Source organism: Misgurnus anguillicaudatus, chromosome 8 (assembly GCF_027580225.2).
Source record: "Misgurnus anguillicaudatus chromosome 8, ASM2758022v2, whole genome shotgun sequence".
NCBI lineage: Eukaryota > Metazoa > Chordata > Actinopteri > Cypriniformes > Cobitidae > Misgurnus > Misgurnus anguillicaudatus.
The window spans coordinates 15314953-15340942 of NC_073344.2; the positions used below are offsets into that span (position 1 = coordinate 15314953).

General features: G+C 35.5%; 2 protein-coding genes and 1 pseudogene across 2 annotated transcripts; 1 reads left to right on the forward strand and 2 right to left on the reverse strand.

The window, feature by feature from the left end:
- The first annotated feature begins 1150 nt into the window (after positions 1 to 1150).
- Positions 1151 to 13040, forward strand: oxtra (oxytocin receptor a). Its single transcript, XM_055212674.2, has 3 exons — positions 1151 to 1423; positions 1613 to 2666; positions 11680 to 13040. The coding sequence occupies exons 2-3, from the start codon at positions 1745 to 1747 to the stop codon at positions 11928 to 11930; spliced, it is 1173 nt and encodes a 390-aa protein (XP_055068649.2). The 5' UTR covers positions 1151 to 1423; positions 1613 to 1744; the 3' UTR covers positions 11931 to 13040.
- A 664-nt stretch (positions 13041 to 13704) lies between these two features.
- Positions 13705 to 17541, reverse strand: cav3 (caveolin 3). Its single transcript, XM_055213520.2, has 2 exons — positions 17227 to 17541; positions 13705 to 14473 (listed from the first exon to the last, which is right to left on the reverse strand). Exons 1-2 carry the CDS (start codon positions 17335 to 17337, stop codon positions 14132 to 14134), a joined length of 453 nt encoding a protein of 150 aa, XP_055069495.1. The 5' UTR covers positions 17338 to 17541; the 3' UTR covers positions 13705 to 14131.
- Positions 17542 to 20593: 3052 nt separating this feature from the next.
- Positions 20594 to 24736, reverse strand: LOC129450896 (caveolin-2-like; annotated as a pseudogene).
- Between the last annotated feature and the right edge of the window lie 1254 nt (positions 24737 to 25990).

A 25990-nucleotide genomic window follows, 5' to 3' on the forward strand; every position in this document is an offset into this window, starting at 1 on the left:
CGACGGGCCAGGTTCGCATAGATATTTAGAAATTATGTTCGGGGTCGGGCTCGGCGCAATAAGGCATTGAACATTTGGAATTTATAACAGCTTATTATAATATGTAGGTATGGGCTTGTTTAAAGCGATAATTCATCTTAAAATGAAGCACGCACTTTCAGATCACCTTCTTATTCATCTCATGTTTAATAGCATTAAATAGCATTAGGTGCATACTGCCACCTACTGTATCGGGTGCTCTGCATAAAGGGGTATATAAACTTTACGGGGCTCCCGTTTCTCTGTGGATAGTGTTGTATAAGAGGTAAAAATGATATAAATAATGTTTGGTTTCTCGCACAAACCGATCGTTTCGTGTCTTAGGACAAGCCGCAGGGTTTAATTTGGATTTGTCGTGCATGTTTTTTTCATCGGATTTTGTTACCATCCACTTCCATTATACAACTGACAGACTGAAACGGTTGAAGTTAAAAATCTACATTTGTGTTCTACTGAAGAAACAAAGTCACCTACATCTTGGATGGCCTGGGGGTAAGCTGATAAACATAAAAGTTTCATTTTAAGATGAACTATCGCCATCCATCTTCATGTTGTGCGGAAATTGTGTGTTTATGTTGCTGTGACAATGCAATTTTTAACTGTTTCGGGCTCGGGTCGGGCTCGGATATAAATAACTTAATGACTGTCGGGTTACAGTCGGGTTTGGTTACTGTCCTGTCAGACGCGGGCCGGGCTCGGACACAGAAAAATGCGGCCCGATCCGCACTCTAGTGTGAATGGGAATGTGTCTCTCTCGTCCACCTGCAATTCGATTGACTAAAATGCATCTTAATACCAGGTGTACACAGCCTCTGAGAGATATACAGGACACATCTAAACTTCCACCCAACTCTATCCCTAATCCTAGGGACTGAATTTTTGGAGATGCCACCCCATGTAGTGTGCAAAACAAACAAAATAAAAATCTTGGCATGAAAACTTTTTATTTATTTATATTATTTAATTGATTTCATTATTAATAATTAATAACTAATTAATGCATATAGTATCTCAAAGATACATATTTGGACCTTTTTACAGGTTACCGCCCCATTAACAGCTTATGGACGTAGTTGAATATAAAAGTACACTATTGACTCAATCAGTAATTTCAAGGCAGTTAAAAAATGTCCTCCCTTCGGGCTCAAGTATGACTGCGTTATAGAGGAACCAGTTGGTTTGCAATAGCGCACATGGCCCCCTGGTGGAAGACAGTGGGAAGTTTTAAGGAGATCCATTGAGAAGATGTGTATAAGTGGTGATATCGTGACGCGGTCCATTCAGTGCGAGCCGAGTGAGAGAAAAGGAGGCTTCACCAGGTTTTGGACTCTCCTATACGCAAACACTGACAGCACTTAGGAAGCCTAACAAAATGGATAAAATTGTAAGTACCTGGCTACAGATGCATTAAACATCATTGCATATTAACCACTGTGCATTTATTTACATTTTTTAATAACTTTATCTTTTGTTTAGTTTATACTTAATAAGCAAAACACGAATTTGCGCATCACTGCATGTAAACATGAATGTCATGCCTTACACAAAATTAACATCCAGGTTGTTTTTGCAGTTTACACGAAAGGTTAAAAGCACCTGAGGGACTACAAGCAAGCATTAAGAGTCTTTTCAAATACGTGAGGTGACACCTAAGTTAAAAGGCTGCCTGTTTATACACTTCAAGTAGTCGTGCGATTTTGGTACAATGGGGGACATTTTCAAGGATCAAGACTTTTGGTCCTTCAACGAGTCATTCAAAAACTCCAGCATTGACAATGGCACTTATATTGTGAATCAGACTGCAAATCCTCTGAAGAGAAATGAAGAAGTGGCTAAAGTGGAAGTCACTGTACTTGCGCTCGTGCTGTTTTTGGCGCTCGCTGGAAACTTGTGCGTCCTCGTCGCTATCCACACAGCCAAGCACAGTCAGTCTCGTATGTATTACTTCATGAAACATCTCAGCATCGCAGACCTGGTGGTTGCTGTCTTTCAGGTTCTCCCTCAACTCATCTGGGACATCACCTTTCGCTTCTATGGACCTGACATCCTTTGCAGATTGGTGAAATATCTCCAAACTGTGGGAATGTTCGCATCCACTTACATGTTGGTACTGATGTCCATAGACAGATGCATGGCGATCTGTCAGCCTCTTCGTTCTCTGCACAAACGACAGGACCGCTGTTATGTGATTTTGTCGTGGGCACTTAGCTTACTTTTAAGCATCCCGCAGGTTTATATATTCTCTTTACGCGAGGTTGGTGATGGAGTTTATGATTGCTGGGGAGATTTCGTGCAACCTTGGGGCGCCAAAGCTTACATTACGTGGATTAGTCTGACCATATACATCATACCGGTGACTATCCTGAGTTTTTGCTACGGACTGATAAGCTTTAAGATATGGCAAAACTTTAAAAGGAAAACTAAGAGGGATCAGTGCATCACACTCACGCCCTCTGCGTCCAAAAGCCACGCGATCGCGCGCGTCAGCAGCGTCAAGCTCATCTCCAAGGCCAAAATCACTACGGTTAAAATGACTTTTGTTATTGTCCTTGCTTATATTGTGTGCTGGACGCCGTTTTTCTCCGTACAGATGTGGTCTGCCTGGGATCCAGAAGCACCAAGAGAGGGTAAGTTGCCACCGTGCGTCAAATTATAAAAATGTCTCGTTGCTTTTGCGCAAATAGGATTGACTGTCAATAAGTAAATTTAGACCGGTCAAGTTTGTGGCATCAGCAAGCTTTTTGTATTGTATATTTTAAATGATTATATTTTTAATTATTATTATATTTTGGGTATTTTTGTGACCAATATACATCTTTCTAGTGATGCCAAGCTATAGAATATTTTATTTGGTAGAATTTGTAAGTATGGAGGTTTTTTTTAAATATTGTTGTGGACAATGGGATCAAAAAGGTTGAGATCCACTGCCTTTGACATTAAAATGCCACAGTGTATTGTTCAGTCAATAAAATGGATATTAGACCATACATCGTGTTTTAATCATAACATCGACCTAATGTCAAGCTGTAACGTCGGGTTGAAGTCAAAAACCAATGTCAGACTGACATCAAGCTGTAACGTCGAAGAACGTCAAAAACCGATGTCGTACTTACATCAAGTTGTAACATCAGATGGACATCAAAAACAATGTCGGACTGATGTCAAGTTGTAACATCAGATGGACATCAAAAATCAACGTCGGACTGACGTCACGCTGTAACGTCGGATTAACGTCAAAAAACAATGTCGGACTGACATCAAGCTGTAACATCAGATGGACATCAAAAAACAATGTCGGACTAATGTCAGATGGAATGTCGGGTTGACATCAGAAACCAGTGTTGGACTGATTTCAAGCTGTAACGTCGGATGAACGTCAAAAAACAACATCGGACTGACATCAAGTTGTAACATCAGATGGACGTCAAAAACCAATGACGACCTGACGTCCAGCTGTAAAGTCGGGTTGACTTCAAAACCAGGCGTCAGGCTGTTAAATTGGGTTGACATCAGAAACTAACTTTGGATTGACGTCAAGCTGCAACGTCAGGTTGATGTCAAAACCCAACCTCAGCCTGGCATCAAACCGTGACGTCAGGCTGGCGTCAAAAACCAATGACAACCTGACGTCAAGCTGCAACGTCGGGTTGATGTCTAAACCAGGCGTAAGGCTGTTAAGTTGGGTTGACATCAGAAACTAACTTTGGATTGACATCCAGATATAACGTCAGGTTTATGTCAAAAACCAACATCGTCCTGACATCAAGCTGTAACGTCAGGTTGATGTCAGAAGCCAGTGTCGGACTGACGTCAAACAGTAATGTCAAGTTGACATCAAAAACCAACGTTGGACGTACAGATGTAACGTTTCGTTTGAAAATGAAAATCGGCTTCATGTCATAACCCAACATTGGTCAACATCAAGCTCTGTTTCCTGTAAATTTGAAATGGCTCTGCTCAGATTTAAAAACATGCATGCACTCTTAGGTATGCACACATGGTGCAGTCTGTGTGTGTCACTTCAGGACGTCACCCTGTTTGACACTTGGCAGGTTGGCAATTGACATTCTGACCCACAATTTCCAACAAATTGGCAAAGAAATTGCATAACAACTTATGTACCTTTTGCAATTTTTTATCTTATACTACCAAAGTGACAACTCTATTTTCAACCACTATTTTTGTCTATGTTAGACTAACAGTAAAGCTTTAATGGTACATTAAACCTTTCTATTGCACAAATGATTTTTGTAGTGAAAAAAAAAACATTTTCAACAAAGAGACTTTCGGGAGCCAAATATGTTTTTATGACATTGCTGGTAAAGCTGTAAATACATTGTCAGTGGGACCAAGATATGCTTACATTATGTAGCAAACACAGATTTAAAAAGTAGCTTAATCAGTTTTTAAAATCTTAATGAGATTTCTGAGAAAATCTGTGAGATGGGTCCAAGATTGTTTTTTTGTAGAGAAGGGAAGGATTTGTTTTTTTTTCAGAGAAGATGAATAAGGCTATATCAGTACAACTGCTTTCTGTGATGGGTATCTTTCTTTTTAAATCACTACAGATGTATTGCAGTTCACTAAAAACAGTGGTGCCATACAAATCGACCTCAGGGAAGGATTAATATTCAGCAGAATCATGACTGTCTGGCGTATGAGAAATTACCCCCACTAAAACAAACCCGGATAAAGGAGGAACATACTGTGACTGCAGATACATACTGTATTACACAGTCTCGATAAATTGTTGTTAAAATCCAGCTTTAAAACACAACAAACACATTGTTTAATAATACAAGAGTAGCCAAACTATATTAAAGTGATTTTTAGTTTAGGTCAAAAGTTTGAGTCATCAAGGTTACTGAGCAAAAGATCCATTAGCTAAAGATTGTTTCAAAATGATCAGTATCCTGTTTAGGAATATTTTTTTTAGCAATAGCAAGAATATTATTTAAAGGTCAAGAATAGAAATTTTTTTTGGCCTCAGGAAATAAATAGTTTGTAGAGATATTGATGTGACACATTAAAAATATGAGACAATGATTATGCACATATCAGGACTATTATCTAAAAAAATAACCACTGAACAGATGTATGTTGGTACGGTGTTATATAACAGTGACTGACACAACCGTAGTGGAATGAAGTATCCATGACATTTCTCAAAATATGCTAAAAAGAAGCTGTTTCTAATTATACTGAATGTTCTGATACTTCCAGTTGAATTGATTTATTGATACTCTCTGTATTTTGAATGTTTGGCAGTGACTTGTGATTTATACTTCTCATTGTTATTCAAGAAAAACAAGTCTTTCTTTGATCAATAAAAATCTTTGCAAGTGAAATACTGATTTTCAAAATCACACAAAATAAACTTAAACAAATGCTAATGCTCACTGACCTTGAGTGCCCACTAAGATAAAAAAAAAATGGTTGTGAAGTTTAAGAATTTTTTCCTGAGTTCGGGAAGCCCTCTTTCTTACATTACATAGACATATTTTAAGAGTATACTGTCATAGTCATTAAATCAAATTAAAGTTGAATGGGAAACAGTATAATTGGCATCATAACAGACATCTCTATTATTATTACTCTCTATTGAATATGTTGTATTCTTTTACATTTATATTACATGTTTTGATGTGTCAGTTACCTCCAGTACATTTAAAGGAAAAACGTTTTCAATATTTGGCTATGTTCTTGCCTCAAAATTAATACATACATATCTTTTTTCGGTGCGTGCATTTTTGATCTTTGTTCAGCGGCTTGTGAATGTGTTAGCATTTAGCCTAACCCCATTCATTCCTTAGGATTCAAACAGGGATGAATTTAGAAGCCACCAAACACTTCCATGTTTCCCTATTTAAAGTCTGTTACATGAGTAAGTATGGTGGCACAAAATAAAACTTTTGTTTGGAGCCATAGGATTGAGTGGGGCTGGGCTAAATGCTGACACATTAATGAGGCGCTGTACGGGGATTAAATGCATGCGTTGGAAAGAGATAAGTATGTATTAATTCATCTAAGTTGAGGTAGGAACATAGTAAAATATTGAAAAATTGTGGTGTTTTCCTTTAAGTTGTACATTTCCATTATATTTGTTCTATTGGTTGAACCAAGGACCTTGTTTTTTCATGCTTTACTAAAGAGCAACAGCTACAGTAAATGTTTTATTGTAAAAATGAAGGGTTTGTGCTGCATTAAAAACACTTTTAGTTTTGTCTTTGCAGTTTCAACACTTTAGGGCAGGCTAGTCAATTGGCATATTTATCTGGTCCGCCAGTCATCTTTGTTTGATTTTAAATCAGCTTGGTTACTTTTACCTTTCCACTGTACATGACAAATGACGGCCAAAAAAACTGATAGAGTTGGAAATGGGCTGCGTGGGATGTCAACCATCTGCGGGTACGTAATTATCGGATCCAATTTGAGCTTTGGATGAATAAAAAAATAAACTTATGTGACTTAACCGCGTGACATGCTGACTGGAAGTGATGTATTTCAGTGTCTTTCAATCGAAACACTGTGCAGGGTGAAACTTATTAATCCTTTTTTGTTTAACTTTGTCAGTAAAACTTGAATCCTTTAAAATGATTGATAACTGATAAGTAAATTAATAAGTATAAATACATACGTAGATTAAAGGCTCTTGCCTTGACACGGATTTATGAATAAACTAAAATTTCATTTCGACTCCCACTAGGGGGTGAACTCTGACCACCGTGTCTGGATGTAGTGTACAATTTAAAGGCGGTTTAGCCTATATATCTTTAAAATATTAAAAAAGAAAACATGAAGTGCAATTTTAGTCATAAGGAGAAGACTGACTTTGTGAATACTTGAAATGTAACAATTTATGAAAGTTAAACAGTAATTAACAAAATAAGTTATTATTTATTATTTACACTTCTTTATTGTTGAACTATAACATTTTGGTTCTTGCCATGTTAAACTGCAATTGTTTTTAAAATATTAAAAAAGAAAATATGAATTTTCATTAATTAAAAGGCAAAATACTGGATAATACAAGTTTTTTATTAACAAAAACAACATAAGTTATAAGATATATATAAATATATAATAAATAAAAGTAAAAAATATATAAAAGGTAAAAATAGGGGTAAAAGTTTGGCCTGCATTATATTTACAATTTTAAAATCTGGCTCTCGAAGAAGAGTAGTCGAAGACCCCTGCTTTACAATAATCCAAAGACAGTCTTATATTAAAGAGCATTATTGTTCTTTCTCTCAATTTGCATGATTCAAACTGCTGATGCTCCGGGGAATTCAGAGATGTGCGTTCAGCACAAATAAAACAATATACATGACTTATTGCTTTATTTGTAAAGTCATTCTTTTATCTTCGTGAAGCTAAATAGTCAAAAGCAGAAACTTTCTACCTTGAAATTTGATGTGGATGAGCACACAAATCACCAAAACTAGAGTAAGAAAGCTGTGTTGTCAACCGGTTTGGCTTGTAGTGTACTCTACAAAATATTCATATCAAATTTATTTTCCCTGGATTCTGCATTGTCAGTGGTTTTAGGTTTAATGTGTTTTGTTGGTGTAATAAATAACACAAGACTACCGAGCCCCTATGGTGTCATTGGAGTAAAAAAATCTAAAGTTTAGTTTCATGTGCTCACGTGAAAATTCCGCGTGCTCACGTGAAAATTTCGCATGCTCACGTGAAACTTTCATGTGCTCATGCGAAACCTTCATGGGCCGAATTTTTTAAAAAAGTTTAGTTTTGCGTGCGGCGCACATTAAACTTTCGCTTTCACGTGCACATGCGATAGTTTCATGTGCGCGTATGAAACTAAACGCGATAGTTTCATGTACGCAAGCGATAGTTTTACGTGCACATGCAAAACTAAACTTTATTTAATTTCTTCTCCATGTCCCCTTAGGGGCTCCGTACAAAACAGAGTATTTCAGTTTATAGTTTTGGTGTTCAGTATTAAGAATTCATTTTTCAAGATATATTGCATTTTTGAAATGCAACCAGAATTTGTACGTAATGTGTACAAGCCGGCTAATTTGTATGATTTCGTATGAAATAAATCGTATATAAACTTATGATTATAAAAAAACACCTCTAAGTTCAACTTCACAGGGGCGAAAGTAAATCATACAAAAACGTACAAAAGTGATCATATGCATTTATTTGAAGTAGCCACCTTGTGAAATACGTACGAATGAGATTGTGTTGAAATATAGCTAATTTGCTTATTGCAATAATTTTTACTAAGTGATTTAATACTTCAGAAAGTTATGATTAAGTTTTCGATCAATACAGATAGCAGAGAGAGTAATTTTTCTAGAAAGAATGTGAAACACATTTTACAGAATGATGAACACATTTTCGCTTTTTTTTAAGTTTTCGCATATTGTGTTCTCTTCAATGTTGTGTGGCCCTAGTTCCAACCTTGGCATGTTATTTTTAAAATATTTGGCACAGATTTTAAATGTACTGTGTGTAGATTTTAGCGGCATCTATCGGTGAGATTGCGAATTGCAACCAATGGCTCAGTCCACCACTCACCCCTCCCTTTCGAAACAGATAGATGAGCTACAGTAGCCGCCACAGGACGAACATGTTGTTGTCTGAGACAACATAGTGATAAAAGCACTCTATAGAACAGTTTGTCCATTTAGGGCTACTGTAGAAACGTGACAGCGCAAAATGACGTCCTCCATTTACTGTTACAGTGTATGTAGATAAAACATACCACTTCATTATGTAAGGTCTTTATACACCACTGAAACATAGTTATGTATATAATATTACATTTCTGTGAATAGATCCTTCTAAGAATTAACCCAACTCTGATTTGAAACAAATCAGTGATTAACCAGCCACCATGAAAATCTAAAATAATCCCCATAGACCTATAGTGCTGTTGGTGCTACTATCCTGCAGTGTTTAATTCTAAGGGCTTTTGAAAAAAGATTTCCAGCCTTTGTATCAGATTCCATCCATCATCCTTTTAGAATGAGATTATCAGAAGAAGAACATCACATTTTCTGTGGTAGAAATGATTTATTTCTTAGAGCACATTTATATTACAGTAGACATGTCACGCTGTAACTGAAGTGCTTTCTATTCTGCTCACCACTAGAATTCTAATCAGACTTTTGATTACGATCGCCTGGATATCATTTCCTCTTTGCACACAAACAATAGTGTTTAAAGGACTGCCCAAGTTGACATGCATTAAAAAGGCTTGCCAGTATTCCCACTGCATTGCTATTTCCATTCTCATTGCCTTCTTTGTGTTGTTGATTACTTGTCTGGATTTCTATCTTTACTTTATGTGTTTTGAATGATATTAGATTGAGGATATTGTTTGCATCAATTGGAAATACATAATTTATTTTTTTGATCAGGTTCAGTCAGGCTTATAGGTATAAAGGTGTACCTGTTGAAGCAATGTCTTTGGTGTCTCATTATGTCGTTATCTTTTTTTCGTACTGTACTTTATTGAATTTACACTCTTAAAAATAAAGTTATTAATACATTTTTATGATCAAATACTACATTTAACCTTTATTTTTAACAGAAAGATTCTTCAGATGTTAAAGGTTCCTTGTGGAACCATGCAACCCCAAAATGGTACTTCTATGGCATCATGAAGCACCTTTATTTTTTTAAGGGTGTAGGGTAACGCTCTGTGTTTTTGTAGCTCATAAGAACTTTACATTAGCAATCCAAGATCATGGGTCTGATTTTGGGGAACACGGATATTATACAGTATAACATATTGCTTTAGTGCTCTGAAAGTCGAATTGGAAGTGTCTGCTAAATGCAAAAAAGTGAAACCCTCCTTTACCATGATACAATGACTGAATTGTATTCGAAACATCCTTAAGTTGTTTCCCAAGTCAAATGGTGATCTTTCAATAACAAGTCAATGTTTTTATCTCATAGCTAGCATACTGTACATACAATATGTTTATTGTTGTAATACAGTATGTCTGTTTTAAAAAGGTTTTAAAGAAGAACACATTGCTTGCACATGCACACTGTTTATACAGTGTCATATGACTGCATGCTTTGATTGCCTGGCACTAATGTATTTTCGATGACACACCATGTATGGATATTCCTACAAATCCATGAAAACATCTGCGCTCAAGACACTGTGCTGACTGACACCAAATGTTCCCTATTTTTCCTGTTCTGCACTTTGAAAGATGAATAACACAGTGGTGATGGACTATTAGTAAGATGATTTAGCCTAAATAAATCAGTGGTAAAAGTATTACCGCATTGTAAAAAAGAAAATGTGTATTGACTGCCCAGCGAAATCCTGTTTTTAAATCTTTTCCAGATTTGAGTCGCAATAATTTGAGGGGTTGTTATTTTTTCTGTGAGGTTAAATACAGGACACCAGTCTGTGTCATTAATCTCATAAACAATTCATTTTACTCTGTAAAAAAATATTATGCAGCTTAGATAAAAACTAATTAACTATTTTAAAAAATGATTGAAGAGGAAAATACGTTTTTTTTTAAAGGGGACATTTATCAAGACTTTTTTAGCATGTCAAATAAATCTTTGGTGTCCCCAAATTTCAAAATAGCTCAAAATACTCGACATAGATACATAGATAATTAATTAATTATAATTATATATTAAAATTGCCACTTTGTAAATGTGAGCAAAAATGTCAAATGCAAATGAGCTGATCTCTGCACTAAATGGCAGTGCCGTGGTTGGATAGTGCAGATTAAGGGGCGGTATTATCCCCTTCTGACATCACAAGGGGAGCCAAATTTCAATGACCTATTTTTTCACATGCTCGCAGAAGATGGTTTACCAAAACTAAGTTACTAGGTTGATCTTTTTCACCTTTTCTAGGCTGATAAAAGCACTGGGGACCCAATTATAGCGCTTGATTTTCATGGTCCCCTTTAACCAACATTTAAGATAAAATAACTGAAAATGTGAGTAATTTGAGTAATTCTAAACGAACACATTATTGAGTAAATTCTGCTTAATTTTATCATGTATACTTCACTTAAATTTGTAAGAAAGAAATTAACTTAATAATGTGTTGAAATTACAATGATTTTGGTAGACTGGGAAGTGGACTTGTAGAATTGTAAAAATTTGAAATTAAATGCTATAGTACATAATATTTATAATATTTATGAAGTAGATATTACATTTTTTTTTACTGTGCAATTTTTTTAACTTGTGTGAAATTTACTTGAAAAATATTAGTAATTTTAAGTAAATTCTACTTATTGTTTTTTTTCTGCAGCCATGCATACATATACATTATATGCCTTAAACAAAAATAAATTATATACACTTAATGTTCATGTTTACAACATTGTAAAAAATAACCCACTGTATTTACTTAAAAATAACATGGAATTTTAAGCAGTTGCAAATTTCATGTGAAATTTACTTTAAAAATGCATGCAAAAATGATGCACTATATTATTAAGTAAATCCAGCCTTTATATTTTTACATTTTATACTTTTTGTTTGTGTCGCATATCTTTGCCACAGCACCGGAAAACGTACTAACATCAAGAAATAAAAGCATGTTGCCTTTACAGGTATTGCATAATGCATATTTTGCTCTTTAATGTTTAATCAAAGCTGTTTTCTTCTCCTTCACAGCAATGCCATTCATCATCTCTATGTTGCTGGCAAGTCTAAACAGTTGCTGTAACCCCTGGATCTACATGTTTTTCGCTGGACATCTATTCCATGACCTGAAGCAGAACCTGCTGTGCTGTTCCAACTTCTATCTGAAGTCGTCTCAATGCAGATACGATCCAGAACACGAATCTCGTAAGAGCAACTCATCCACTTATGTGATCAAAAGTACCAGCAGCCAAAGGAGCATAACCCAGACATCTGTCACATAAACATACCTAAAAAAAACAGACAGACTTTTTTAAAGCCAGAAGAAGGAATAAATATAAACTGACACCAATAATACTTTCATTGAAGCCACATTTCACAATCCGACAATTCGGGAATTGTCATATTTTTTGCTGAAACTGGCTCAGTTTCTTATAGCTGAGAACCTCGGGACAAGTTCTTTAAGTGTAAACACTTCCCTATACCTGCATGTACTGTGTTTCTAAACATTGCAGCAGGATTCAGTTTTTACTATTTGTCATCAATGTTTTACATTACTGGAGACATAGGGCAGGAATGGGACAAAGTTTTTTGGGTGGGCTCTCTCATCATTGACCCATTACTAGTCTATATAGAGAAACTGTGCGTCCCCCATCCTCCTCATAGGCCTTGAATGTTCCCATTTGTCCCCTCAGTGACAGCTCTGCAGCGTGATCATATTTTATGATGATAAACTCTTGGTCAGTATGCAAAACCTTGCACATGTGGATTTGAAACAAGGATATTGGATGATCCTGTGAAATACAGTATCCTTTCTTCCAGCCTTGTTACAAAACGGTTGCTTTTAGTGAATTTGAGAATATTAAGAATTTTATTCGATTGTCTTGTTGTTGTAAAAAGCACTTTCATTTTATTGTTTTGTTAATAACGTTCATTGATTTAGACAATTTTAATGTCAAGGCCCATATCTGATTGCAAAATGGATTTCTGTAGTGCATTATAACCAAATACTGACGAAAACCCAGATGTTTTTTTTTTTTTTTAAAGAAGTTAAGAACTGGTTGTCCTCTCGATCCTTTTATGGGGCTTGGTCTCAACTAGAATGTTTATTCTATTTAACTATTTTACTCAATGTTAAAGCAACAATAAAAGTCAACCTTTGTTGGTAAAATTTAATTAATGTTCTAAAAAATGTTCACTAAAATAAAAAGTAAATTTGACACGCGAGTTGTTTACCTGCGCAAATGGAAAATGCTAAAGAAATGAAATCAGATGCTTATTTTTATATTTAAATATACTTTAATGAAAGCTTTTTTTCTTCCTGAAAAATATACGACGTTCATGTGTTGCTGTAAGTTTTATTTATTAAAATAAATAAATTGTATGTGTTGATATGTCAAGCTGTGAGTAAATATTTTGATAATTGGAATATAATGTTTCATAAACTTAAATATCACATCAGTTTTACTCATTTATGAAAAATAAATTTGTGAAATAACTAAAAGAGTTTGATATTACGCACTGAAAAATTCTTTGTTGCCTTGAAACTTTAAGTATAATTAAATTGAATTTACAAGTGATTTTTACTATTTTTTATGGCTTGTGATTTGCTGTAATTTACAAAACAATGTTAAAATAACTAGCTAATTTAGCTTTATTTTTTAAGTACAGCAACTTATCACTAAGTCTATAATACTAAGTTAAAATGACTATAATTTAAATATAAAAATTCATTATATTTAAAAAAGCAACCAGGAATTTCTTACATGTTCATAGTGTAGTACCAGTCTAACAAAAATTTCATAATCCATGTAGTGGATTAATAAATAAAGACAAAAGCTGGCTTGCCAGAAATTCATTCAAATTCACTCCATTGGCCAGAAAACCTAAAATATGTTTTAGATAAAACTATTAGCTAAAATAAATAGCTAATATATATCTATATCTATATACACAAATAAAATGAAATCTAAAAAAATGTCAATCTAAAATCTAACATTTTGTAATAAATTACAATGTCTTCATTAAGATAAACATTAAGTAATAAAATATGAGACATTCTTGTTTAAAATAATATTTAATTAGCAGTTGCACAGAATACATCTGAGATATTAACATTACCACACCATCCCCATTTATATCTGTTCAAAGTAAAGAGAGACTCTTTATGATATCAAATAATAAGACATATTCTTCATTCTAAGTGAGAAAGGCCTTTAATCATACAATCTCTCTAAACTAATCCTGAATTGCTCCCAAATCCCTTTACATAAACTGATGAATAAATTATAACAGTTTGTTCCAATTTGCATCCAGTTCTTGCAATTTACATCCAGATAGATAGGGGGCAGCATACATTTCAAATTACATTCATCTTTCCCCAGAGTCCTTTCTGGGCGTTTTGAGGACTTCAACCTTAACCAAAATGAAAATAAAACATGTTTTCTCCAAGGGCAGAACAAGTAAACATTGACCTCTGAAAAAACTAAACCTCTTTGCGTAACGCCACCCGAACGCTGCTGAATATCTTCCCGAGAGCTTCAAACAAGGGATCGCAGAAGGTGTGAATGCAGAGAGAGTAAATTCGGCTCAGGCATTGGGTCTCGATCAGATAACTCTTGATGCAGGGCATGACGGCCCAAATGTGGCAGAAGGAGATGCAGGCGAAGCAAAAGCCCCACAGCAGAGCCACTGGGATGCCGAAGACAGCTGACAGCACACGGTAGCACCAGTACTTGGAGACGGTGAAGGTGGTGAAGCTGGCCTTCCAGACTCCATCCATACTGTGAGTGCCATCCGGCTCGGCTATCACATCCTCGAAATCCACCTTGGATTGTTTAAGAAAGCAAAAAGAAAACGTTAACACTACATTCTTAAAAATAACACTGTATGGTCCTAAAAAAAGTATCAGATCAGATGGTCTAGGACTGGGCGGTATGACGATATATTCTGTTACCGCGGAATAAAATGTCAGAAGTAACATATTTTTCTAAATAAGTGGGCGTGGCTAACTCTGCCCTCCCGCATGTTAGACTGAGTGTGACAGAGAAACATGTAAAATAATCCACTCATAAAAATGAACGAGTTATTTGTGTAATTTTTATAATAAGTGCCAGTGAATCTACCGCGGGTCTCACAGCGAGACTAAATTGTGACTCTCTCTCTCTCTCTCTCTCTCTCTCTCTCTCTCTATAAAGAGTTCTTCTCGCACATAATGCTAATAGTTGTAAAGTTTTCTGAACTTTAAGCAAGCTAAGACAAAACTCGAGTTTATATCAGTGACACGTGCGCTGCTGGAGCGATGTAGTTTGACGCGCCATTTGTTTATAGTACAAACATGTTTGATCGGAAAGACGAGAAAGAGACGCAAAGTTTAAGGTCTAGAAAGTAAAGTGCGTCAAGACCTGTCATATTTTATAATATCTAGAGCGATAAGCGTCTGGTCCGAACTTTACTTCCGGTTTCTGTTTGTTTAAAGTCGCCATGAAACGGAAGTAGCAATTGCCTTATTTTCCTCGTGGTGACGTATATCCGAATGACAAATAACAAATGTTTTGGGTTCTTATGTAATCTACACGCTGTTTATTTTGCTTGTTATATAAATAAACTACTTTAAAAGGACTTTGTTGTTATTTATTCTTCGCAGAGTTTACCGGAAGTTACGTGATGACCACGAAAGTCGCGTGTTGATGTTGTTACTGCTGAAACCGTCTATAGTGAGTGGCAAATTTCTGTACATTTTTATAATCAAAAAACAATATAAACTGAAAAACATGTACATCGTGAAATATACCGTTACCGTGAAATAAAATGACTCATTCAGTGAAATAGATTTTTGGTCATTCCGCCCACCCCTAAGATGGTCAAATGGTAAAAAAATGCTCCCTGTATTGGGGCAGCACCCTTTGAGAAGGTCCTAATATATACCATTCAGCTACAGATACTGTATATACTACACTGAAAAAAATGATTCATTGAATTTAATCAATTTTTCAAGGTAAGTGGTTGCAATCAACCCATTTAAGCTACATTTAAACAAAAGTTTTATATTTTATTTTACGTTACTAATCTTTTTTGTTTAAATGTAGCTTAAATAAATTGATTGCAACCACCAACCCCAAAAAAATTGATTAAATTCAATGAATCATTTTTTTCAGTGTACCAATTGGTACCTTTGAGGTCCTTATATATACTATATAGGTGCAAAAAGTACTTTTTGAAAGGGTACCGCCAAAGTGAGAACTAGGTACCATTTTTTGACATTTTCAATCAAAACCTTTGTCTGAAAGGTTCATAGCACTGTTATAGCATCACTGTGAATAACCTTTTCTAGCACCTTTATTTTAATGTCCATATAGTATAAAAGAGTGCTAAAAGGTGCTTCACATGGAACCAAACAGCCCCCCCCCCAAATTTTTTTTAATCTATAGCGTCATGTAGCATCTTTATTTTGAAGAGTGTATGTTGCTAAATCCTGCTCAATCCTCAACTACAACAGATTGAGCAATTGAAAGTCAATGCCAACTTGGCTGGCAGTCATGCTGCGAAAATGGTTTATGATGAATTCTCCCAGCAGTGACATCTGATATGAAAATTCCCCCATCGGTAGGTGGTAGTCCGGCACCATGCTTATTTTAGCTTTAAACTCATAACAACCGAAGAGATTTAAAATAAACTATTAATAGGTTATTTACCATCTTTTTGTAGCACCTATTTATATTTTGACACAAAAATGCATTAAATCACTGCAGTACATCTGCAATATATGGTTTGGAGAGTATAACATTGTTATAATACTTACATAATTTGAAATTTAACGCAATAGCTTTATGAATGAAAGTAATATCTTGAAGTCTTAAAGTTTTCAATTATTAATTTAATAGTATGAGCTATATCCAAAGTTTTTCTCACATTCCCTATAGGACTCTTATATCGCTTAATATGGAACAACTGCATGTCATTGTTCCATAAATGTAATGCCACCAACAATATCCATCACACAAACAGCACGGTTACATTCATAGTCAGAGAGTGAAAACCATACTTTAATCCTGTACTGTATAAAACTCAATAATCAAAACAAATCGCACAATTTACTGTTTTACAGCCGATGAAGTAAATGATTGAAACACATGAAAGGTGCTGAATACGTAATATATGTTTGATGCTTTGACACACCCTGTTATCTCCAACTATAAATACTAATAGTATATGTCTGTCCTGCCACTTTGAATGGGTTCGGTGCTATTTTCGGCGCATGCCAGCATACAGTGTTGTGCTGCACACACGCAAGTAAATCTATCCCTAGGGACCAGATCGCCAATCCAATCACACTATATAAATTCTGCTACAGTACTTGAGAAGTTTGTGAATGAGCAAAAGCATTGAATTTGCACGATCGATCGAATCACGAGCATACATGTATATTTATGCTTTGCCATGAAGATAATAATAATTGACATTATTTATGTGCAACATACTTTTCCATGTAGTTCACATTATCCGGCAACCAGATTTCAATGCAAAACATTATATCTTTGTTGTTAAAGCATGCTTAAACTACAGTATCAATACAAATACCTTCACAACATCTTCATTGATCTGTTTAGGGTCCCTGTTGATCAAGTCGATCTCCTTTGTGTGCCTGTCCTTTAGGATTTTCTCCTCGTTGGTGTTGTACTGGTCCGCCATACTGGGGGCCGCTGGCCCAGAACTGGTTAGACTGGGAGAAATCTTACAGAAAAGTCTTAGGGAAGAAGGGTAGGTTAGCAACCAAAGTTGACGTGTGGGAATGGCCCTACAGTCCCTCTTAATTCTCAGATCTCCGGACTGACGACACGCCTGGTATGTTAGGGACAGCTGCGCAAGTCAGAGCTCCTGTCTAAAGAAGGGTTCTCTCTCTCTCTGTCTCTCACTCACACACACATGCATATGTTCTGGCTGTCTCACCCTACTGTATCGTACCCCACCCCTAACCTAGTTTGCCCCCATATAGTCTCTAACTTACAGACTCAGTAAAACCATCTCACGAAACCAGGGGCCGTGTCACATTTCACACACGGCTGCGGGGTCAGCCAGGCAGGACTTGCACTGTGGCATGAATTTCCACTGTGAAGTGTCGCTTGCCTAAGGCCTGCGTTCCTATGTTCTGCTGTGACTGAAACCAATGACAGATACAATTCAATTTTAACATTATTTTGAATTGATATTTTCTGATTGAAATTAAGTTAAAGGGGCCATGGCACAAGACTTTTTTAAAATGTCAAATAAATCTTTGGTGTCCCTAGAGCACATATGTGAAGTTTTAGCTCAAAATACCACATAAATAATTTATTATAGCATGTTAAAATTGAAACTTTGTAGGTGTGTGCAAAAATGTGCCATTTTGGGTGTGTCCTTTAAAATGCAAATTAACTGATGAATTTTAAAACTGATCACAATGATGGTGGTTTGTTGCTATTAAAACTCAACTGTGCTTTTCTCTGCACTAAATGTCAGTGCTGTGGTTGGATAGTGCAGATTAAGGGATGGTATTATTATAATAAGAGCTCCTTATGACATCATAAAGAGAGCCAAATTTCAACAACCTATTTATATATTCATGTGCTTGTAGAGAATGGTTTACCAAAACTAAGTTACTGGGTTGATCTTTTTCACATTTTCTAGGTTGATAGAAGCACTGGGGACCCAATCATAGCACTTAAACATGGATAAAGTCAGATTTTCATGCCATGGCCCCTTTAACATTTACGCATTTGCCATTAAATGCAATGCTTTATCAATGCTCCACTCTTCTGAAAGTCGTTCTCATTTATTAATCACTAAAACCCTAAAACTAAATAACTTAACACTATTATCTTTGTCAAAATCGTCTTATAAAGATTGAATATTATTGTTGCTTTCTGCAGCTTTTCTGAACAACGTTTTCATATAAACAGCTCAAAGTTTGCATCTATAGTCTAATCCCACACATTATTATTTACTAGAGTAATTGAAATGTGAATCCCTAAAAATTTTATAAAAAATGTGTTATTAACCACACAGCAAAATTTGATGTAAGAAAACCCACCTAGAAAATAAAATAAGTGGGAAAAGTAAACGCTAGTGGCCTGTCTGCTGTCAGCGATTAAGCCACGCCCACTCGCAGGACACCTGCCGTCGCTTTTAAAGCAACACTATGTAGTTTCCATGTAAAAATGACTTACAGCTCCCCCATGTGATTGAAAAGCGCAACAGTGCCTAGTATCAGACACTCTTCTGCAGGCAGGGGGAGGGGCGGGGCTGTGTTTCCTACCCTCCACCGCCACTTTCCCAGTGTGCTTGTAGCAGCTAGGAGGCTGCTCAGGTTGCAGCAAGAATACAATTTGTTCAGTTAAAAGTTGTTCTATCACTGCAATAATTTTAGAGACATTATTTAAAGGTAAAAAAAAACTACATACTGTTGCTTTAACCTGAATACCAGCGCAGTTATGCTAATTTGAAAACCAGACCCACCGGAGGGGAAAACAATCCAACCGTCTCCATTGACTTTGTTTTGCGAGAGGCTGCCTCCTTGTCATTTCTGGCTTATAACAAAAAAACAGAATAATGCCTTAAAGCTGCTGTGTGACAGGGTGTACAACAAGCCAAAAAAAAACCAAAATAAGTTTTTATAAGCTGTCGAGCCATAAAACCCAGCCTTTAAGGAGAAAAAAGTGGATCGCCAACTACTTTTTCCCCTAGTGGGCACAGTTCTACTGATAGTAGTACTATAAAAAAGTTCCCCGTTTCCATTTTTGTGTCTTTAAATGCTCGTTTTTTGGGGTCGACAGCTTATAAGAACATATTTTTGGGTTTTTTGGCTTGTTAGCTGTACACCCTATCACACAACAGCTTTTAGGCATTATTAAACATGTACATAAATCTGCATTGTAACATCTACTTTCACATCATAAAATGGCAGTATAATTATTGAATAACTTCAAAATGCATCCAAATTAGGAATATAATGCTGGGAATGTGCCTGGGTGTGTGTGGTCGGTCTTCCTACTAATTAGAGAAATATTCTCAGACCTCTGTGAGCTGGGGTGGGTACACGTTCTGGAGGGAGATGTACAAAAATACCCCACCCAGACATGCCTTGTCTACTGTTTGTATCTACGGGACTGTTTATAACAGTGGAGACCGAACCATCCTTGTCTTTACATGGCATAAATCCTCTGGCAGAGCTTTACTCTTGTGTACTACTAAGGTGCTAACAAGCACTGATTTAAATTCAGAGTTTTTAAATATGCACGCTGAAGTTATAGAGCAGGGTTGTGGATGTTATAGGCAGGAGGGAATGTTGGTGACTGTATATTTTATATATACTGTTCAATTACATAATGTCATGAGACAGTGTTCTTCAACCCTGGTCCTGGAGGACCCCCTTCCAGAAAGTTTTAGATGTCTCCCCATTTAAAACACCTGAACCAACTCATCAGCCTCCTTCCAGAATGTCTCCCTAACAAGCTGATGAGTTAAATCAGGTGTGTTAATTAAGGAGACATCCAAAACATTCTGAAAGGGGGTCCTCCAGGACCAGGGTTGAAGAACCCTGTCATGAGATATTCAAATTAGTTTGTTTGGTAAAATGTAGCATGATGATACAGTACTCTATAAGTCTAATGTACATAACATATGTGACCCAGTCCTAACCCATCCTACATAATGTAAAGAACATTCTGTAAAAATATAACCTATTGACTGAGTAAGATCATGTCAATGATTCAAATTTTATGTGTAATCAATGATTAAAATTAAAAATTGAGACGTTAGATTACAAGGCTTTATTCTGGATTTTACAGATATAAATATTTATATATATATTTTTTATATTACAATACATTTACTGTAAAATCACATGCTTGTCTTTAAATAAAAACAAGTTAATAAAGTAACATTTTCACTGTAGCATATAAAAAAAAAATTCTGTTAACCCTCTGGCGTCCGACCATTTTAGGACACTGGACGAGGTTTTGACGAAACACAAAGATTTGTTGTTATTGTGAATGTAAACAAATAAAAGTAGACCCTTTACAGTTTCAAATAATGTCTAACACCTAAGTGGTGATTATTAATGATGGAGTATTTTAGGTTGATTCTGCTTTGATGAGGAGAAAACACGTCAAAATGCGGCGGCGTGTTTTTGGACCCCAGGGAGTTAAAGTTTTTAATATTTATAAAAAGTAGTTTCTTAATAAAAGGTGTCACTCCATCATATAAACACTGTAGAATACTGTTAATCAGATTTTATTGTTGATTTTATTACCGGTTGACTATTAATAACTAACTGTAAACACTCTGGTTAATGTTTTGCTAAACTGATCCTAATGAACCCACAGCATCTCCTGAAACTTTTGCAGAAGGAAGTGACTGCAATGTCCAGCATGCTGTGCCATAGCACTTTTATTCAATGCAGGTTTATGACCAAGAGCTGAAAACTGGGAACAATCAGCCTATGAAAGAGAAAAGGGAGACAACTATTAGTATTCATACTTGAAAATATATGACAGTTTAATAACCTACAATTTATTTTGTGCTATCATTTGTCCCTGTGGCAAATACATTTATTAACTTGACAAATCATGCCAATTTAAGCATGCGTGGCAGTTTGTTCATCAGGGAATATTATCATAAATGTTCCCCAAAGCTCCATCGTGTGTTCAGATATTTTGAATGATCATTAACAGGGAATGCAGAGTTTGTCTGGCCATCGGAAGACTGTAATCGAAAAATTCGCAGTAATGCAATTAGAGGACAAGTTGGAGTGGATATGTAACCCTGTCTGTATAAACCCAGCTAAAGGCCCTTTATGTGATTTACTGATTTAAAAAATCTTACATGATTTAGAGAACATTCTGTGAAAATATAACCTTGATATCTTTAATATTGACTATAAGGCCAAAGATTGAAATCGATATAAAATCAATGATTGAAATCAAATTTATAGATTATGATACTTAAGCCTGGATTTCACAGACAGGGTCACATATATTCGTTTATTTGATTACACTAAATTAATTAGTGTGGTTTTCTTATTGTAGTTTACATACAGGTAACTCACCAAATGTGCGGACAGCTAAGTATAGCAAACGCAATGCCTGACGTAAATGCCACTGGAACTGCAGGCATAAGGGACACGATGCAATAAAAGCAGATTCTGGAGAGCTTAAACAGAGTATGACTTCACAGCCACACCCTATCAAAGCTTCTTACTGAAGCAGGTTCAGCTATCACATCCTCAAAGGTCACCTAAGAAGACATGAGCAAAGCCCTTTTATTCTGCCACGTACTCTTCCCAACTGATAAGATGATAACTTACAGACGATAAGTCAAAACATCCACAATTGCCTTTATTGTAAAGATAGAAATTATTAATTCCTTCAAGTAAATGACTTAAAGGGGACATATTATGAAAATTTGAATTTTTCCATGTTTAAGTGCTATAAATGGGTCCTCAGTGCTTCTATCAACCTAGAAAATGTGAAAAAGATCAACCCAGTAACATTATTATAATAATACCGCCCATTAATCTGCACTAGTATCCAACCACTGCACTGCCATTTAGTGCAGATGAAAGACAGAGAAAAAAGCACAAATGAGTTTCATTTTCAACAAACTCAAATCAAATCAAATCAACTTTATTTCTATAGCACTTTCCAGCAACCACAAGGTGCCCAAAGTGCTTCACATCGAATACAAATAACACATCATTTAAAATCACAACATACAAAAAAGAATAAAAGAAGACAAAACATCATCAAGTCAAACACTACTGCGTATCAAATGCCAATTTAAACAAATACGTTTTAAGTTTGGTCTTAAAAAGGGCAACCTCGGTAATAATACGCATGTCAGGGGGGAGCTTATTCCAAAGCTTAGGGCCAGCAACAGCGAAAGCCCTATCACCCCACTGCTTATACTTTGATTTAGGGACCTGTAAGATGCGTTGATTAGAAGACCGCAAACACCGATTTTGCCCTCCCAGAGTTAACAACTCAGACAAGTACTCAGGGGCTAACCCATTTAAAGCCTTAAAAACAAACAATAAAATCTTAAAATCAATCCTAAAACGCACCGGAAGCCAGTGGAGAGTAGCTAAAACCGGAGTAATGTGTGCTCTTCTAGGCGTGTCAGTTAAAAAACGAGCGGCAGCATTTTGTACTAGTTGCAGACGTGAAAGAGATGTTTGACTCAGACCAACATAAAGAGCATTGCAATAATCAAGCCTTGAACTAATAAAGGCATGTAAAGCCTTCTCCAAATCCTGCCTGCTAAGAAAAGGCAAACCACCTTTATTGTGATCAATATTTTCATTTCATCAACTAATTTGTATTTCATGTGTTTTGCACACCCAAAATGGCACATTTTTGCTCTCACCTACAAAGTGGAAATTTTACATGCCATAATAAATTATCTATATGGTATTTTGAGCTAAAACTTCACATACGTACTCTGTGGAAACTAAATATTTATTTTATATCTTAAAAAAGTCTAGTGAAATGTCCCATTTAAAGTAGGCCTAATAAATGTTACCTATTTTAAGTTTTAAATTAAAGGTTTTAAAATAAATTGTTCACCCAACAATATTTTTAGCACTGACACTAATTAAATATACTAATGGCATGAAATGTATATATGAAATATGATGCATGTTATGACTATGAAATGCGTCAAACTTTCCAGTCTTAAAAATTGTTGTCATACCAGTTGTGTTACATAAGAGGGCAGTATAACATTACAAACACAGTCTACGACTCTATTCCAACATTGTTTTTCATGTTTTTTGAGTGTGGAAGTGGCAACAATTATTGTCCATACTTGCTATTCAAATGCAAGGTGATGTACAACTTATATACAGTGAGTGGCTTACAATATAAGTTGCTACACCAGAGTTATTTTTAAGGACCTACAGTATCTACATTTTCATGTACCTGAATAAATAATTATGACTACTCTTGGAAAAAAAATTGACTAACTTGTGAGTCTAAGCAAATTATGCAACCGGTCACATGATCTAGTTGTCAAATATGAAAATATATCACAAGAGCAATTTCAGTACATTTCCATTTATTCATTTACAGTAGCAGACACTTTATCCAAAGGGACTTACAAATATGAGCATTTAACTTTTTTTGTCATAGAGCTAACACATAAAGTGCAGTTTACAAGGCCTTGTTTACAACTAATAGTAAGGATGAGCAACATAGGAGTAGCCTATGTGTTTTTATTGAGACTTATACATCATTTGAATAAATAATTTTTCTATTGATGTATGGTTTGTTAGAATAGGACAATATTTGGATATAATTATTTGAAAATCTGGAATCCGAGGGTGCAAAAAATCTAAATATTCAGAAAATCGCTTAAGAAAGTCACAAAAATAAAGTTTTGATATATTTACAATACACACTATAAAAAAATGCAGCATGAAGATTTTTTTTAAGGTTTTGACTTGTGGTAAGCTGACATAACTTAGAAAAGCAAGTTGAAATTGTTTAATATAAATTGTTAAGTAAAAAGTAAAGTTAAATAGTACATGATCTATACATAATATCCTAATGATTATTTTGCTGCAAAAGCACCATTAGCTATAATACATTTTTAATATAAATATGTTATTAGTCAGTAATTAATTCAACCTGTCCAAATAATTCAGCTTTGTAAAGTGTGACATCTCAGATCACTTAATAGTACAACTATAAAGAAAGTAAATATGATTTTATGAATTATTATGCATCCAAAAAAAAAAAAAAAAAACGAAACAGAGCTGTTGCCACCATCAGTATAAACAGTGAATGTCTGTTGGTCTGAAAATAGCAGCACGCTCGGTATTGATTGTATGACTCACCTTACGAATCTGGTTGATTCCCTTTGGGTCTCTGTCATTAAAGAGAGCCTTTGTGTTATTGTGAGCAGCCAACAAATCCTCATGTGCTCCGGTTTGCTTTTCTTCTGTAACACCGGGAATATCATTTGGATTAATTTCATGCTGATTAAAGGGGGAAGCCACCTCCCTATCATCTGTTATTTCTATAGTAAAGTCTTTTGAATGTTCTCCCTGGTCCATGCTGTGCAATAGAATAAAATAGTAAAAGCTGAACACCTCAAAGCTTTTCCTAATAAGAGATTAAGTCGCTTTTACACCAAGGTGGAAAATACTGTCTGAGAAATATTTTTGTAGCACAGATAAGCTCTCCAAGAGCACAAAAGTGATTTGGTTTGATTTAGGATTTGACAGGGGTTGTATAATTAAGACTGGATGGGTTGAATGGGCAAAAGTTTTTTTTTCTGGATGCCCAGGAATACAGTGACCCTGTTAGTGAAATTTAGGCTAAAGTCTCAAACTAATTATGAGATTAGGAGCATAATATTTTGGTTTCAACCTTTTACCACTTTATCAGTAAACATTAAATAAGTTATATTTTCTTAAGCAAATGTAGTATGATTTTATAGAAAAAATGACTTTAGCTGTGTTTTCACAGACGGATCCATGACATCTCTTCCACATTTCATCACCTAAAATTTAAAGAACTACATTTATTAAGCCAAGATTTAAATATTTCTAAGAAAAAACTAACTCCTGCACTGTAAAAAAAAAATCATAGGGGAGACCGGGGTTGGTTGTCACAATTTTTACTCATGCATGAATTGCTCATCTTCAAAAAATCTTTCAGCAGTAATTCCTACATGAAATTAAACTTTAGAGTCTTGGCTTTAAATGTGTATACTTTTTACTTTTCAAATGTATTGTAACAGGAAGTAATTAACCATCAAAGACACTCTGACACAATGTGACAACCAACCCCATCACGGGGTTGGTTGTCACAGGGTATGGGGTTGGTTGTCCCTATAGAGGTTCAATAGGATTTCAGTGATAAATTTGGATCTGAAAAGATAATGTGTAACTTTTTCGTTTTTTAAGATAGAAACTGCAAATAAGCTTTAATATGAATCCAACCCTATGATAGTTGTTATTAGTGTCCCTTATGTTTAAACAATGAGATTAAAGTGGGTGATCAGTTACTTGAATAGGCTCTATGCCCAGCTGCACAATGAACCTCAGCCAGCTCCTTGTTTCCTGTCTGTCATTATTGGACAAACTGACCAATCCAGGCGTGCCCGATTATTGTTGTTGTGACTACTGCGGTCAGGCACACCTGGATCAATCAGCCCGTCCAACAATGGCAGACAGGAAACTAGAAGCTGGCTGAAGATCAGGAAGTAGTGCTGCTGGGCATAAAGCCTATTGTCTACTGTGTTGAGAAATAAAATGAAATAATTTTTAGTGTTAAAACCTCTTTATTTAATGCTTTATTTATTT